Source organism: Petaurus breviceps, unplaced genomic scaffold, assembly GCF_028583685.1.
Source record: "Petaurus breviceps papuanus isolate PSGF00001 unplaced genomic scaffold, PetGlider_PUasm1.0 558, whole genome shotgun sequence".
Taxonomy (NCBI): Eukaryota; Metazoa; Chordata; class Mammalia; order Diprotodontia; family Petauridae; genus Petaurus; species Petaurus breviceps.
Window position 1 is genome coordinate 4464198 of NW_027186376.1, and position 16823 is coordinate 4481020.

The window sequence follows — 16823 nt, forward strand, 5'->3', positions numbered from 1 at the left end:
TGAGTCCAGCGGTTCTCTCTTTGGACGCGGAGAGCGTTCTCCTTCACGGGTCCTTCGTGCTTGTCTTGGATTCATCGGCCATCACACAGTGTTGCCGATATCATATACGACATTTTCCTGGTTCTGCTCATTTCATTTTGCATCAGTTCATGCAAGTGGTTCCAGGTTTTTCTGAAGTCTGCCTGCTCACCATTTCTTATTGCACGGTAGTATTCCATTACATCCATATACCATCATTTGTCCAGCCATTCTCCAGTTGATGGGCATCCCCTTAATTTCCAGTACTTTGCCACCATGAAAAGGGCTGCTATCAATATTGTTGCACATGTGGGTCCTTTCCCCCTTTTTATGATCTCTTTGGGGCACAGAACTAGTAGCGATATCAAAAGGTATGCACTTGGGTTGCCCTTTGGTCATGGTTCCACATTGTTTTCCAGAATGGTTGGATCAGTTCACAACTCCACCGTCAATGCATTAGTGTTACAATTTTCCCACATCTCCAATATTTATCATTTTCCTTTTTTGCCATATTAACCAGTCTGATAGATTGAGGTGGGACCTCAGAGTTGTTTTAATTTGTATTAATCCAGGAGTGGGGAAACTGCAGCCTTGAGGCCACATGTGGCCTTCTAGGTCCCCTTGGGTGTGACCTTTTGACTGAGTCCAAGTTTTACAGAGTTTTAAGAGGATTTTTTCTGTGAAGTTTGGGTTTAAAGGACCGTACTTAAGGACCTAGAGGGCCTCATTTGGCCTTGGCCTCAAGGCTGCAGGTTACCCACCCCTGCTCTAATTAAAAGTAATCTAGGGCACCTCTTCATATGCCTTTAGATAGCTTTGATTTCTTCATCTGAAAACTCCTTGTTCATACCCTTTGACCATTTATCAATTGGGGAGTGACTTGTATTCTTATTAATTTGACTCAATTCTCCATATATTTGCAAATTGAGGCCTTTGTCAGAGACACTGGCTGTACAGATTGTTTCCCAGCTTTCTGCTTTCCTTCTAATCTTGGTTGCATTGGTTTTGTTTGTGCAAAAACTTTTTAATGTAATAAAATCCAAATTATCTATTTTACATTTTGTAATACTCTCTATCTCCTGTTTGGTGATGAACCTGTAACTCATTTACCTTCTCCTTTAAGAATTTGGATGCTAGGGGCGGCCAGGTAGCACAGTGGGTAAGAGCACCAGCCCCAGTGTCGGGATGACCTGGGGATCAAATCCAGGCTCAGACACTCAGCACCCACCCAGAAACACCTGGCTGTGTAACCTTGAGCAAGTTACTTAATCCCAATTGCTTAGGGGCGGCCAGGTGGCTCAGTGAGTAAGAGCACCGGCCCCAGTGTCGGGATGACCTGGGGATCGAATCCAGGCTCAGACACTTAGCACCCACCCAGAAACACCTGGACGTGTAACCTTGAGCAAGTTACTTAACCCCAATTGCTTTAAAAAAAAAAAGAATTTGGATGCTGGACCACTTGGTGCATATATGTTTGTTACTGATTTTACTTCATTGTCTGTGCTACCTTCTAGCAAGATGTAGTTTCCTTCTCTCACTCTTTTAATTAGGTCAGTTTTTGCTTTTCCTTTGTCTGAGATCAGGATCGCTACCCCTGCATTTTTTCCTTTAGCTGAAGCATAATAGATTCTGCTCCAGCCTCTTGTGTCTTTCCTTCTGTCTACTGCCTCCCCAGGTCTGCCTTCTCTTCTGTCCTCGCCTCCTTTCCTGTCAGATAAGATAGTTTTCTGTATTCAGCTGATGATGTATATTATTCCTTCTTTGAGCCAGTACTGAAGAGAGTAAGGTTCAAATGATGCTCATGGCCTGCCCTCCCATCTTTCCTCCCACTCTAATAGGTCTTTCTCACCTCTTCAGGTAAGACAATTGACCCCCGTCCTACCTCTCCCTCCCTTCTGCACCCACTGCACTCCTCTCTCTCATCCCTTAATTATTTTTACATCATTTCCTCAAATTCTCCTTCTGTCCACACCCTCTGTTTTTGTATATTCCTCCTATCTGTACTGTTAGTGGCACAATTTTTAAGAATTCCAAGTATCCTCTTCCCATGTAGGGATGGAAAAAGGTCAGCTCCACGGAATCCCTTATGTTTTCTTTTTCCTTTTTTAGGCTTCTCTTGAGTCTTGATATTGGAGATCAGATTTTTTATTCAGTTCTGGTCTGCTCTTTATGGAAGCTTGAAATCCTTCTGTTTCCTTGAATGACCATTTTTTTTCCCTCAAAGCAGTATGCTTAATTTTGCTGGACAGGTGCTTCTTGGCTGTTGTCCTGGCTCCTTTGCCTTCTGGAGTATCATGTTCCATGACCTCTGATCCTTTAATGTTGCAGCTGCCAAGCCCTGTGTAATCCTGATTGTGGCTCCTCAGCATTTGAATTGTTTCTTTCTGGCCACTTGGAATACTTTTTTCTTTGACCTGATTAGTTCTGTAACTTGGCTGTCATGTTCCTTAGAGTTTTTATTTTTCAGTCTCGTTCCTGAGGTGATTGGTGGATTCTTTCAATGCCCGATTTTGCCCTCTGGTTCCAGGATGTCAGGGCACTTTTCCTTGATAATTTCTTGAAATGTGCCATCCAGGTCCTCCTTTTGATGATGGCCGTCCAGTAGTCCAGTGATTCTGGCATTTTCTCCCATGGATCTATTTATCAAGTCAGTTGTTTTTGCTGAGGAGGTATTTTATTTTACTTTTTCTTCCATTTGTTCCATTCTTTTGAATTTGATTGATTCTTGATGTCTCGTAGAGTCGCTCGCTTCTGTTTGCCCAAGTCTGACTTTCAGGGAGTTCTTTTCCTTAGCTGGCTTTTGTGCTTTCTCTTCCGTTGAGCCAGTTCTACTTTTTAAGGAGTTGTTTCCTTTTTCCAAGTTTTTGACTCTCTTTTTTCATAATTTGCTTCCATCGCTCTCATTTCTTTTCCACTTTTTCTTCTGCCTCTCTTGTATGATTTCAAAGCTCCTTTTTAAACTCTCCCATGAGTTCTTTCTGGCCAAGAGACCACCCCCCGTTTTTCTTTGGGGCTTTGCCTCTAGGTGTTGTGACTTTGTTTTCTTCTTCTGAGTTTGTGCCTTGATCTTTCCTCTTACCAACCATAATAGCTTTCTGTGGTCACATTCTTTTTGTTGATGGGTTTTGTTTTTGTTTTTGCTCATGTATTTTGGCCTTTTTCCTTTCTTTTAAATGAGCTCTGCTCCTGGGGCAGAAGGGGCACTGTCTCCAGTTTCTTGTGCCAGGGCTGCAGGCCCTGCTTGTTCACCTGGTGCTGCAGTGATGGTGCCCTGAGACCCATAGGGAACCCTCTGATCTGATGCTGTGCTGAGGGGGCAGGGGGTGTCTGGTGCTGAGCCAGGGCCCTAGGTCTGGTGTCTGGCATGTGCTGAGGATGATGGCGCATTTCTGTGTTTCCCTGGGGCTGCACTGAAGCACGTGGTAGTCTGGCCATTGGTGGCTATCTGTTTGCCTAGGGCTGTGTTGAAGTACATGGTGGCTCTCAGAATGGAGTCTGCCCATTCCCCTTGGCTCTGCTGAGACCTCTGGGGGGTCCACCACACGGGGGCTCCCACTGGCTTGCTCAATGGGATATTTCCTGTCCTGGAATGTGGCCCCTTTCACTTGCACGAGACAGACCTTTCTTGCTGATGTCCTGAGTTTCGCCCCATCTTTTTGCGGGTTCTGTTGCTCCCGGATTTGTTTTGGGGTGCTACTTTATGGCAGTTTGGGGGTGAAAGTGCAAGAGTTGCGGCAGTTTGCTGCTTATTCTGCCGTTTTAGTTCCTGCACAAAAGTTCTTAATAAAGACTTCTCTCCTCCCTCCCTCCTTCCTTCCCCTGCCTTTTTGGGGTTAGTAGAGATGTGTGGAGGGTCTTGTCAGTACGGGCTGCTCAGGCAGGAATCCCAGAGGAGGTGGAGGGTGGGATTCATCAGGGCTAAAAGGGGGCCAGGGATTCAGTGCTAGAAGAGAGTGCTTGGGGGTGTCTGACCCTCTAGGACACATTCCAGGCTGGGAAGAGAGGAGAGAGGATCTGGAATAAGGCTGATGGCCCGGGAAGACAGGGTGAGCCTGGGGTTCCAGCCATCACTGGCAGACCATGTGGCAAGCTCAGAGCTAGAACTCCACAGCAGCTTTTCATGGGAAAAGCATCTGAAGGTTTCAGTTGGCCACCAGGCCATGAGGAGTCCGTGGAAGTCGTGGCTGCCTCGTGGCTTGGATGAGGGCAGTGATTGACCTTTAGCTTTCTGGCCAGACTCCAGCTAGGCCTGCTGACTGGGGCCAGGCCTTGACCTGGAGAGAAGGGGGGGCCAGGGAAGTGGGCAGTAGCATCGGCAAGGCCGGAAGGGGCTGCAGGAGGGATTGGCCCCAGAGGGCCAAATGAGGAGAGATGGGCAGGTGCGGGGGATGCAGGTCCTCACTGATGGAAGGGAAACTGTGCTAAGCATGAGAGCCATTCCAAAGTGAATCCCCGCAGCTTTCCAGGGGTCCTTGAGGGCAGGCAGCCTCAGCACTCTGGCTCTGACCTGCTGCCCCTTCTTGGCCTCCAGCTACCCAGGACTGCTAATCGTGCCCCAGAGTATCCAGGACAACACCCTGCAACGCATCTCACGCTGTTACCGTCAGAACCGCTTCCCTGTTGTGTGCTGGCGGAGCAGCCGTTCGAAGGCCGTCCTGCTACGGTCAGGCGGGCTACATGGCAAAGGAGTGGTGGGCCTCTTCAAGGCTCAGAACGCACCATCCCCAGGTGACAGTCTGTCCAGCCCAGGCCCCACTGGGGGGCTCGGCCACCTCCTTCTGCTCCTCTAGGCATTACCCTCCCCTCTACCCCTCCCTAGCCCCCTGCCCCCCATGGCTCCTTCACTGGACTTGCACTCTTCTGGGACCATGAACCAACCAGCCCTCCCTCCTGCATCCTAAGGGGAAGTCTGAGCAGACCCCATCACGTGGGACAGCTCTGGGGCTTGGGGGGATCCCACCTGCCAAGGGAGTCTGTGTGAGTGTGGTGCCCATGGTAGGGACCTTGGGGCTGTCTGTCTGCACGTGTGTGTGTGTGTGTCCATTCCTCAGACTCACCCGCCTGCCCTCCCCTTCCCAGGTCAGTCTCAGGCTGACTCCAGCAGCCTGGAACAGGAGAAATACCTCCAGGCAGTAGTGAGCTCCATGCCCCGCCACGCTGATGCTGCTTCTGGGCGTAACACCCTCAGCGGCTTCTCGTCTATGCACATGGCAAGTCACGGTGAGTGCCCAGGGGAGCCTCAGGCCATTCCAGCACATAGGCACCTGGTACCGGGGGCAGGGGCTGAGGCACAGCTCAGGGAGGACGCGGTGCCCACCGGGGGCACTTGGGCTGACTGAGACGCGGCCTGGCTCTCCCAGAACAGCCACGAATGAGAGCTGATCTCCTGAGGGTGGGCCCGGTTTCCCCAGCACACTGCAGGGCTTTAATAAGGCCCTGTGTTTTCCTTGGCCAAGTGGCTAGCCCCTTGGTGTGAGCTCATGTGGCATTTGTCACAGTTGCTTGTTTTAACCCCTGGGGAGGTGAGGTTAAGACTGAAGAGCCAGGGAGGGGCAGAGGAGGCCTCCTGGACAAGGGGCCATTTGAGGTGGTACCAGGAAGCGCCAAGGTCAGAGGAGCCTGGGACTGGGCCTGGGCGTGAATGCACCTTGTCCGTCCAGGATGTCTGGAGTGCAGACTGTCTCGGGATGGTGTGAGCTGTGGTTCTGGGCTGCGGAGGCCCTGGAGCAGAGGTGTGGGCAGGTCACCTCCTGGGCTGGGCCTCAGTGGTCAGGGGTAGTGGGAGGGTTTGGCTGGTTCCTCCCCTCCCCTTCTTAGTTCTTCTTCTGCCTCCTCCTTCTCTCTCAGCCAAGCCTCTCCTGAAACCCTCCCAGGCAGGCCCCCTTTGTATGGCCACTTGAGTTTGGAGTGCAGATAACCCTCCGTCTCCAGCCACTCCACCCCAGAGACCTCAGAATCCTTGTTCTGCCCCCCCACCTGCTGCCTGTTAGACCTGAACTTAATTCAACAGATTGAGTGTTAGTCTGAGCCTGGTAGGAAGGCAGCCCCTGCCCTTCCTGCTGGAGAAGCACGGCCTTGTGTGGGCACTCAGGAGAGTGTGGGGTTCCTTGGGGCTTGGCCCCTGGATGTGCCGTGATCTGAAGAGGAGAGCAGGGGCCGCCCTGGGCCTCTCGGGCCAGTCAGGGCTTTGTCCCGGGGCTGGGGCCTGAGTCTCGTCTTTGTGCTGTGCCCCCCTCAGCACCCAGTCCCAGAGCCAGGGTCACTACTCTGTCCAACCCCACGACAGCATCAGTCACCAGACGGACTGCTCCCCGAGGTACCGTAAGCCCCAGGCACTAACTCTGCCTGTGTCCCCCTCGCTGTCCCAGGCCATTAACTCGCTCCCTCTCTCCACCCCTCGCTGAGTGCTGCGGCGGGCACCGGCCAGCGGACACTCGCTTCTCTGCCCTTGGCACATGCTCGATGCCCTGGGCGCTGGCTCGGAGGCGCCCTCCACCCTTCCAGCCCTGGCACTAACTCTGAGCCTTGCGGCTCCCCACCCCGAGCACTCACCACGTAGTTGTAGTTGGAATGGCCCTTCCCAGGGGAGAGCCAGGGGGCTCGAGGCTCCGCTCTCGGTTACCCCTGTTTCTAAGGTAAGTACTGGATGCCCCCAGCCCCTTTGGCCCATTCACCCCAAGCTGTCTCCCCACAGGAAAATGGGGCAGCATTCGGGCCGGTGGCCGCAGCAGTGGATCCAGCCTGGGTGTGGATGTGGGCTCCAGGTTAGCGGGCAAGGACCTGCTGGGCACCCCCCAGCCTAATGGGGCTCCCTCAGAACCGGGCTTCCTGCGTCCCCAGCGTGCGGCCCTCTACATCATTGGTGACAAGGCCCAGCTCAAGGTGCTCTGGGGGCAGGGTGGCTGGGCCTGACGGAGGCTGCGCTATCCGTCGTGCTCAGCCCCTCACGTCCCCTCTTCTCCATTGCAGGGCGTGAGGCCAGACCCCCTCCAGCAGTGGGAACTGGTGCCCATTGAGGTGTTTGAAGTGAGGCAGGTGAAAGCTAGCTTCAAGAAGCTTCTGAAGGCCTGTGTCCCTGGCTGCCCTGCAGGGGAGCAGAGCCCGGCCTCCTACCTGCGCTCCCTGGAGGAGTCCGAGTGGCTGAGCCAGGTCCGTGCTTCCCCCACCCCCGCCCCAGGAGTGCTGGCTCAGATGCTGTGGGGGGGGGTAGGGGGGGGGCCGCCTGAGGAGAACCCCTGAGCCCTGAAGGGTGACGCTCTTTGGATTGGTGGGGAGGGCCTTTGTCAGAGTAAGACAGGAATTGGTGAGGCAGTGACCGCCGGCTTCTGTGGGAGGGGTGCCAGGTGGGTCACTGAGCAGTCACAGGCTGGAGATGGGGGATGGTCACAGCTTCCATGTAGCCTGGGGAGGGGAGAGGAGGCAGGACCCCACAGGTTTGGGGTTGGGGCCTGGGCCTCAGTCTCCTCAACCAAGGGCTGACTTGGGGCAGCTTAGCAAGAGAGAAGATTTGTCAGGGAAGGAGCTCTAGGATCAGATGCTCCCTCTTACTGCCCGTGTCTGAAGGGAAGGAGCCCCCTGCCGCCTGGGAGCCACAGCCTTTGGCCGCATCTTGAGAAACCCCTCTCAGCTCCAGTGCCCTGTCATGTGGCTGTGGGCGTGGGGGGCCCAGAGAGCCTTGTCAGGGCTGTGCCCGTCAGGAAGGAGGTCGGGACTGCCTCTCCATAGGGGATGGCACGGTTAGGCCAGCTTTTTGAGGGAGAGACACACAAACGCAGGAAGCCCAGCATCATGGAGTGGGACGGGTCAGAGGCCTGCCTGCCTGGCAGCCCCTCCCCACTATCCGGCATGAGTGCACTGCCCACGCCTGCTCTGCCACCCAGGGACAGTCGTGGCTGTGAGGAGACCTCTGCCCAGAGAGCCAGGGCCAGGGTCTGAGGGGAATGGGAAGGGTAGGCCGAGACTCACACCTGGTGCCGTAAGGGGGGGTGGAGGCTTGAGGAGAGTCTGGGCACAGATGTACCTGGGGCGAAGCCCCACATATGGCAGGACAGTGGCAGGGGGACAGTGCCATCAGGCCGCATCTCTGCCCACTTCCTCCAGATTCACAAGCTGCTTCAGGTATCCGTGCTAGTGGTCGAGCTGCTGGACTCGGGGTCCTCTGTCCTTGTGAGCCTGGAAGATGGGTGGGACATCACCACACAGGTAAAGGGCGTGTGCACGTGTGCTGTTTGTGTGGGGGATGGGGGAATGTGACACGCGGCTGGTGTAAGGAAAGATTCAGGCCCGAGCAAGAGCCCGCCCTGAGCTGAGTCCCGGGGAAACTGAGGTAGAGACGATGCACGCCCAGGGAAGGGTCAGGGGAGCTTCCTAGAGGAGGGGGCCTGGGGCTGGGACAGCCCCTGCAAAGACTCAGGAAAATCAGGCACAACCCCCACCAGGCCCAGGAGACAGGAAGCCCAGCCGTGGGAGCACAGGCAGATGTGGTGCAGCCCCCCCTGAACTGGGGAACGGCTTCAGGCGCCTCCCAGACCTAGGCCCGGGGCCCCTCTGGGGCAGCGCCTGACACTTCCTGACATGCCGACACGGGTGGGGGCAGGTGGTATCCTTGGTGCAGTTGCTCTCGGACCCCTACTACCGCACCCTGGAGGGATTCCGGCTGCTGGTGGAGAAGGAGTGGCTGTCCTTTGGGCATCGCTTCACGCACCGGGGGGCCCACACGCTGGCGGGGCAGAGTGGTGGCTTCGCCCCCATCTTCCTGCAGTTCTTAGACTGTGTGCACCAGGTAGGGGGCCTGCTGGGGATGAGCCTGGGGGGCCAGACCTGCCCTGTGCTTGCTGCTGTGGGGGGGCGGGAACCATGCCCGTGACCCCACCCATGACCCCGCCTCTGCCCCACCCACCAGGTACACACACAGTTCCCCATGGAGTTTGAGTTCAGCCAGTTCTACCTCAAGTTCCTCAGCTACCACCACGTGTCTCACCGCTTCCGCACCTTCCTCTTGGACTCGGACTATGAGCGCATCGAGCTGGGTGCGGGGGCTGAAGAGGCCTGGGGACTGGGGGGGAGCAGGGCAACAGACAGAGGGGTGGGGGCCATGTGGGGGGGAGCTGTGGGGGGCAGAGCCAGGGTGGGGGCCATGGGGGGGGTGTGCTTTTGAGGGACAGAGTTGGCGTGGGGGCCATGCAGTGCAAGTTTGGGGGGCTGAGCTCCCTTTACTTTCTCTAGGCCTGCTGTATGAGGAGAAGGGTGAGAGGAAGAGCCAGCAGGCGTGTAAATCCGTGTGGGAGTATGTAGAGAGGTTGAGCAAGAAGACGCCTGTGTTCTACAACTACATGTATGCCCCTGAGGACACAGAGGTGAGGGGTCGAGGGGTCAGAGCAGGTGCCGGAGGGCCAGGGACCCACAGACTGGGACAACGGCCCCCCTCCTCTCCCTCAGGTGCTGCGTCCCTACAGCAACGTATCCAACCTGAAGGTGTGGGACTTCTATACCCGGGAGACGCTGGCTGAGGGCCCCCCATACGACTGGGAGCTGGCCCAGGGTCCCCCTGAACCCCTAGAGGAGGAACGGCCCGACGGCGGTGCGCCCCAGAGCAGGCGTCGGGTCATCTGGCCATGCTATGACAGCCGCCTACGGGCCCAGCCTGATGCCATATCACGCTTGCTGGAGGCGAGTGCTGGGGAGGGGCCGGGGGCAGTGGGAGAGGAGGGAGGGCATCACATCGTGCCAGGGCTTGGGGACTAGCCGTCAGCTGCTGGGGAGTCTTGGATGAATCGTGAAGTCGTGAATAAGGAGTGAGGAAAAGATTCGGAGGGAGTGGAGAAGAGAGAGGAGGAGGAGGAGGGGAAACCTGGTGAAGGACCCAGCGTGGTTGCAAGGGAAAGATGGCCAGTCCTGAGCTTCCGCGTTGGCTGCTAGAGAAAGGGGCCGTGTGAGGACGGGGAGGGGTCCTTGGAGGCCAATTGGGTCCAGGGCAGGTGGGAGACTCCCACGAGAGCCGCGGTAGGCAAGCTTGTGCGCCGTGGGCGGGCCGCTGTTGTGGGGTAGAGGGAAGGGCTTGCCAGGGAGCCCCAAGATGGAGGGTAGGGAAAGGAGCCCCCGGCCCGGACGAGCCCTGACAGCAGAGGATAGGATTGGCTCTGCAGCGGGCCCCGTGATGTAGAGGGGCTCTCATCGTCATTTTTAAGGTGACCCAGATCTGGGAGACTTCTTGACTCATGCCGTGGTGCCATAGTCCCTGGGTTCTGAAGAACCTGCCTTGTGGGGCCTGAGAGCACGCTGGAAGTGTTGGAGGAGGGGGCGCTGGGGCATGCCCCTCGGGGCCGGGCTGCTGGGCGTGGGCTCCCCCAGTGGAGGATTGAGGGGGATACCTCGAGACAGGCGGGAGGACCGGCGGATTCTGCGGCTTTGCAGCCTTGCTTCCTGAGCGGTTGGGGCCACTCACCCCTGTATCCACACGCGGGGCCAACTGGGATGTGGCCACTGTGCATTCAGTGCTGGTCTGCGGGCTCTGGAGGGCCCAGTGAGTTGGTGAAAGGCACATCCTGCCAGAAAAGTCATGATGGCACAGGGGTGGCTAGACAGGAATTCTTTGGAAAGAAGAGCGGGAGGTGTTAATGGACCCAAGCTCCGTATGGTTTGACGAGGTGAGGTTAGCGCAGAAGTCGCAGGTGGCTGAGAGTGTCCAGGACTAAGGAGGTGAGTCCCTTTGGCCTCCCTTCCTCAGACCCATTGGGCTCCTGGGCACCAAGCGTTGAGAAGGACGTTGAACAGCTGTGGTGTGTCCCAAGGTGGCAGTGAGGATGGGCTGCGGCCTGGGGAAGGGCTGTCTTTATTGTGGGAGGGGGATTCGCCTTGTTCTGCTTGGGCCCAAGGGCACTGAGGTGGGTGAGGAAAAACCTCCCTAATAATGAGCTGAGAGCTGCTTCGGGGGTGTCATGTCTGTGTGTGTCTGTGTCAGAGATGGAGGGGGGAAGGGGAGAGACACACACAAGTCTTGCTTAGGTAGGTTCTGGTGGGGGCAGTGCCCATGCCCTCTGAGGCCCCTTGGGCACTGAGAGTCTGACCATGTAGGGGAGGTGAGCATTGGCTTGCCCATGTGTGGGGGGGAAGAGATGAGATGGTGATTTAGGGGATGGTCCAGGTGAAGGGAAAGGGAGGGCCATGCTCCAGGACAGAGAGAAAGGCCAAGGATGAGGCCCAAGGCTGATGTGGGGGGAGGAAGGACAGAAGCTTGGGGTGATGAAGGGAGGGGTCCTGAGACTCAGGCTTAATCGTGGTAACCCAGGCTTTTGACCCGTCTGGATGTGGGGCCTTTGCCTCATCTGCCAGAGTCAGGCAGCCTGGGAGCCAGCGGCCTTGGCTGGGTGGCCCTGAGCACTGAGTGGGCAGCCTGCTATAGCCAGGCCGGGCTTGCCTGAATGACCCTCACAGCGGTGGGTTGTGCTGTGGGGGTGGGGAGGAGCTGGACAGAGCCACCCAATTTTGGGAGGCCCCAGGAGGAGAAGGTGGTCCTGAGACCAGAGTGGATCAGTCTGAAGGACATAGGGCTGGGCTTGGGCAGGCCAGGGCTCCTGTCTGCTGAGGGCCAGCCCCTGCTCAGTTGCTCAGGGAGCCCCCCCACCCCGCTGGCCCTCCTGCCTCCACGCCCTTCTCAGTCCCAACTGCAGCTCCGCTCCCTCTTGGGCCTGCCCCTCTGGCTTTCCCCCAAGGCCTGAAGGTGGAGACTCCCCCATGAGCTCAGGAAGAGGAGCATACGTTTAGAGGGGGACGTGTTCCGTTTTCCAGACAGCCATCAATTGCCTTGGCCCCCACTCCATCTGTAAGTCAGGAATGTCCTGTACCACTGAGGCCTGTAATGAGGACAGATTCCTGGGGCTCTGCCTGCTGGCCTTCCGCCTTCTCCTGGCACTGGCTGTCCTCTCCCTAAAGCCCTCCCCAGTTCTACCCTTCCACCCTTCCATCTCTGGGCTGCTGTGTGCCCCCAGGCAAGGGCCGCTGCATGTATGGCCCTGTCCATGGCCCTTCGAGACCATGACAGCTGATGGCAGCCACACAAGCACCAGGGCACAGAGGCTGCTCGGGCTTCAGCTGGCTTCTTTGAAGCCCCTTCCTCCTGGCTCTGCCCTCGGAGCTGAGCAGAGCACAGCCCGGCCCAGGGCCGAGGACAGAGGATGCCTCCTGCCGGGCTTCTCTTGGGCCTTCCCCATTCTGGCCTTGCGAAGTGGCTTTCTGGAGCAGTACAAGACTCTGCATTTATCCATCAGGGTTGTTTCCTCTGCCTCCAGCCCCTCCCCCCCCCCCTCAGCCATGTTTCCCCTGCCCCCCCTCCCCAAAGCAAGAACCTGCTTCGCTGTGCCCCCCGAATCCTTCCCTCCTTTGTCCAGAGGCAGGCAGCGCTCATCATCCCGGGCCCTGCACAGTGGTCTTCTCGGTGCCCAGAAGAGCCGGCTGTGTCCGGCCTTGTGGTTCTGCCCATTCCGCTTTGCATCAGTTCATAGAGGTCTTTCTGGGTTCTTCTGAAACCCACCTGCTCATCCATTTCTTTTGTCTTTTTTTTTGCCCTTTGGAGGGTTAAGTAACTTGCCCAAGGCGACACGGCTCGTTTTTTTGTGTGGGTGTCTGAGGCCAGAACCAAACTCAGGTCCTCCCGGCTCCAGGGCCGGTGCTCTGCTCACTGTGCCGCCTGGCCGCCCCGAATTATTTCTTGGCACAGTAGCATTCCATTACATTTCTATGCCACAGCTTGTTCAGCCATCCCCTCCATTCCCAGTTCTCTGCCACCACAAAAAAGAGCTGCTATAGACTTTGTGCCTGTGGGTTCTTTTCCCTTTTCTTTGATCTGGCACACGGACCTCGTGGCACACAGACCTCGTGGCGCTATTGCGGGATGGTTTCATAGCCCTGTGTGCGTAGATGCAGACTTCTCCAAGACGGTTGGGTCGGTTCACAACTCCACCAATGATGCATTGGTGCCCCTTGCCTTTCCACATCCCCTCCAACATCCATCAGCTTCCTTTCTGGCATGTTGGCCAGTCTGATGGGCATGAGGTGGTACCTCAGAGTGGTTTTAATTTACATTTCTCTAATCGGGAGTGATGTAGAGCATTTTTTCATGTGACCATAGATAGCTTTGATTCCTTCCTTTGAAAACTGCCTGTTCATATCCCGAGCGTTTATCAGATGGGGAACAGCATGCTGTTTGGTGGAGAGTTAGGGTTCAAAGCTTAACCTACCAGTGTCTTCCTGAAGCCTACAGTGATCGCTAGCTGGGCCGCTGCCTGTGGCCGCCTCAGGTCATGCGTGTTTGTGTGTGGTCAGCCCAGAAGGGGCTTTCACCCTTTTATCCCTTAGCCTCCCCGCCCCCGCCCCGCCCATTCCCACATGCCCCACACATCACACACACACTCACACATGCCTCATATACACTCCCACATTAGCAGGAAGGATGCCCAAGTCTCCAAAGGTATACCTGAGGCCAGACAAGGGTGCTTACAGCCTGAGCAGGGTGGCGAGGGGTCCTAGACTGGGCTCTTAGCCTGGAGAGGAGGGTCACAGGGGCTTGTGTGCACCTCATGGTCAGTCTGGTTCGTCTGGGCCCTCCAGGGCAGCACCAGCTGCACAGAGGTCATCCTAATGATGACAGAGGCCCTGCCCCTGGTCTTGGCTCCCGCTGCCATGCTCCTGGCCCTGAGCTTTCCTTCAGAACCCCCCCAACTAAGACTTCTCTGTTCCCAGGAGCTCCAGCGACTGGAGGCAGAGCTGGGCCGGCCCTCGGAGCGCTGGAAGGACACATGGGACCGGGTGAAGGCTGCCCAGCGCAGTGAGGCCCGCCAGGATGGGCGGGTATGGGGAGGGCCCAAGGGGCGGAGGGCAGGTTGAAGGCAATGTGGCGGCAGCCGCCCTGAGGCCTGCACTTTCTCCTGCCCCCCAGAGCACACCCAGCTCCCTGCTGATGTCCAGTGTGTCCCACCACCGGCGCTCGCTTGGGGTTTACTTGCAGGAGGGGCCCGTGGGCTCCACGCTCAGCCTCAGCCTGGACAGTGACCAGAGCAGCAGCTCCACGCCCTCCAGTGGTCGTCAGGCTGCTCGCCGAAGTACCAGCACGTTGTACAGCCAGTTCCAAACTGCTGAGAGTGAGAACAGGTGGGTATGGAGGGAGGCCTGATGCAGGACGCAGGACAAGAGCCGCCTAGGCTGGAAGGCTGGAAGCCCTGACGGGACTCCAGGGAGATTTTGGGCAGGCCATGGCCCCATCCCAGCCTCCAGACATGCCCATTAGCTGGCCCTTCATTTCCCTCTGGGCCTGAGGCCTGTAAGGATAAAGGGCTCCAGCTCACAAGGCCCAGGGCGACCCCAGGGCTTAGTCTGCTTTGAACGCTGTCCTAAGGGATGTTCACCCTACTTTACCTTCCCCCAGGAGCCCTGGGAGGGCCTAGACTGGTCCTACTGGTGAGTTTCCCTGGTTCTCTCCCTGGGTCCTCCTGTGAAGCTGGCACCACCCTGGCCACTTAGGCCCCCCCATCCTTCTGGGACCAGCAGAGCCGTCCTTGCTGCCTCGGCGGCCCTCTTCTGTGCTGTTGGCCTGCTCTGAGGGCCTGGATGGGCCTCCGGTCACACCCCTCTGCCCCCAACACTGGTCCTCCCTGGGCCCTGCCTTCACTCTGCACAAGGGGGTGATAGGTTCTTTTCTCTGTTGGTAAAGGTCCTACGAGGGCACCCTCTACAAGAAGGGGGCCTTCATGAAGCCATGGAAGGCCCGATGGTTCGTGCTGGACAAGACAAAGCACCAGGCAAGGGGGGCAGGGAAGTGGGGAGCGGCTGGCCTGGCGGGAGGAGGGCGCCCATAGAACCCGCTGGTCACGTGTTCTCTCTGCCTGGCCTCCCCAGCTGCGTTACTACGATCACCGGGTGGACACCGAATGCAAAGGGGTCATCGACCTGGCCGAAGTGGAGTCCGTCACTCCTGGGACGCCCAGCATGGGCGCCCCCAAGATGGTGGACGAGAAGGCCTTCTTTGATGTAGGGCTGGGCCTGTGGGTGGCAGGACTGAGGGGCGGGCGAGGTGCCAGGGGGCACGGGCTCTAACATGTGACCATCCCCACCCAGGTGAAGACCACGAGGAGAGTTTACAACTTCTGTGCCCAGGACGTGCACTTGGCCCAGCAGTGGGTGGACCGGCTCCAGAGCTGCCTGTCAGATGCCTGAGCCAGACGGGGACCCTGGAGCTCCTGGCCCACCAGGGTTGGATGAGAGCTTCTAGTCCTTACAAACCACTATGGGGCCCAGGGGTGGGGCCATCCAGTCTGCCCTTTGTTTACAGGCCCTGCCCTCCCCGGGCATCCGACAGTATTGGGATTCTGCACCAGGGTGGGGGGCCCCACAGAGCGTTCCCTCGCCCCCAGCCTCAGCACTTGACTTTGTACAGAAACTCTGGGGGTTCTTGGTCCCACATGTCCTGACCCTTGCCCTGGGGTAGGGCCTACTCAGTGAGTCACACCCCCCAGTCCCGCCCTGCTCCCAAAGACCTAAAGCTGGAATGTGCTGGGCCAGGGGCCCCAAGTCTGTCTCTTTGCCCTCTCTCAAGGAAAGTCCAGTGGTCAGTCTTTGCCCTCTCTAGGGCAGGTCCATTGGTTAGTACAGCCTCTCTCCACCCCACACTGCCCCAGGGCAGGCCTACCTTCCCCCTGACTGTAATTTATTGATGGTGTCAGGACTGAGGAGCCCCTGCCTATGGAGACAGCCATGGTACAGCCCCCTCCCCCCACCAGAGCTGGGGGAGATGGGGTGGGGGGTGGGGGAATGGTCACCGGAGTCCTTGAAGTGGGTTTTGTAAATAGCCTGACCCTGTGGCAGAGCTGTGGCCACTGTCACTCATGTAGATTCTGTTCACCCCAGTCTCTGTAAATGTGTCTGGCCCCAGCTGGCCCCACCCATGTATTGTGTCTAGAACAAAGGATTATATAAAGAGAACTGATGCAATTTAATAAAAAAGGGGCCTTCCTGCTCTCTGAGCCCCTGGCCAGCCTGGGGGTTGGGGGGAGGGCAGTGGGCAGCCAGTGGGCAGCAGCTGGGGAGGCCCTTCCCGATGGCTATCCGGTAAGGGGAGGTGACCTTGCCCAAGGGCTGCCTGGTGAGGGGAGGCTGGGCTGGCGTAGGTCATCAGCCCCTCGAAATGACCAAGACAGGCAGGCCTGGGACCTCCAAAGTCCTTTCCAGAGTGCCCTGGGAGGCCTCTCATTCAGTCCAGTGAAGAGGAGGCCTTGCTTTTGAGGGCCTCCCGTGTGGCTGGAAGACTAGAAAGGCTCAGACCAGGAAAGCAATGCATCTGCCACCCACTGGGTAGCCCAGCCCTGGGCTGGTGTTGGGGAGGGGCTTGAGATCGGGGCACTGATATTTGGAACAGCAATTAATGCAGAGAAGGAAAGGACAGGTAGGCTGGAAGGCCTTGAATGCCAGATGAGGTCATATGGCTGTCATGGTAGACCAGGTGTGTGGGGTGGGCAGGCTGCATATAAGCAGCCTTGTGCCTGGGGGGGAGGGGGCGCAAGAGGATAAGTCTGAGGACATTGGCACCAGGGGGTGCTGACCCTGTACAAGGTCCTCTCCCAGGAAAGAGAGGGGCGAGGGAGCCGGGGTGCCCTCAGAGACGATCCCACCCTGGGAGGAGCAGACAGGCCAGAAGACCTCAGCAAGGGGCTAAGGGGTTAAGGGAGTAATGCTGCTCCCCTGGGGACAGGTCCCTGGAAGGGGCAGCAGGCCTGAACCCTTCCCTCTCCCAGACTGCTCCCCCCAGGCCCTGCAGC

The 16823-nt window shown here is 57.6% G+C and overlaps 1 protein-coding gene across 5 annotated transcripts in view; it reads left to right on the top strand.

The window, feature by feature from the left end:
* SBF1 (SET binding factor 1) overlaps positions 1-16040 on the top strand; it is a 41221-nt gene extending 25181 nt beyond the window's left edge. For 2 of the 5 annotated variants that reach the window (XM_069102929.1, XM_069102930.1), the window contains exons 27-41: positions 4550-4746; positions 5098-5238; positions 6257-6334; positions 6713-6900; positions 6988-7167; positions 8119-8220; positions 8615-8800; positions 8921-9047; positions 9244-9374; positions 9457-9687; positions 13756-13863; positions 13952-14163; positions 14723-14810; positions 14908-15039; positions 15127-16040. In XM_069102929.1, coding sequence (XP_068959030.1) covers positions 4550-4746; positions 5098-5238; positions 6257-6334; positions 6713-6900; positions 6988-7167; positions 8119-8220; positions 8615-8800; positions 8921-9047; positions 9244-9374; positions 9457-9687; positions 13756-13863; positions 13952-14163; positions 14723-14810; positions 14908-15039; positions 15127-15225 — 2200 coding nt within the window. In that variant the 3' untranslated portion in view covers positions 15226-16040. The remainder of the gene's footprint in view (positions 1-4549; positions 4747-5097; positions 5239-6256; positions 6335-6712; positions 6901-6987; positions 7168-8118; positions 8221-8614; positions 8801-8920; positions 9048-9243; positions 9375-9456; positions 9688-13755; positions 13864-13951; positions 14164-14722; positions 14811-14907; positions 15040-15126) is intronic. The other 3 variants (XM_069102933.1, XM_069102934.1, XM_069102931.1) reach the window with 2 other exon arrangements.
* Positions 16041-16823: the final 783 nt, after the last annotated feature.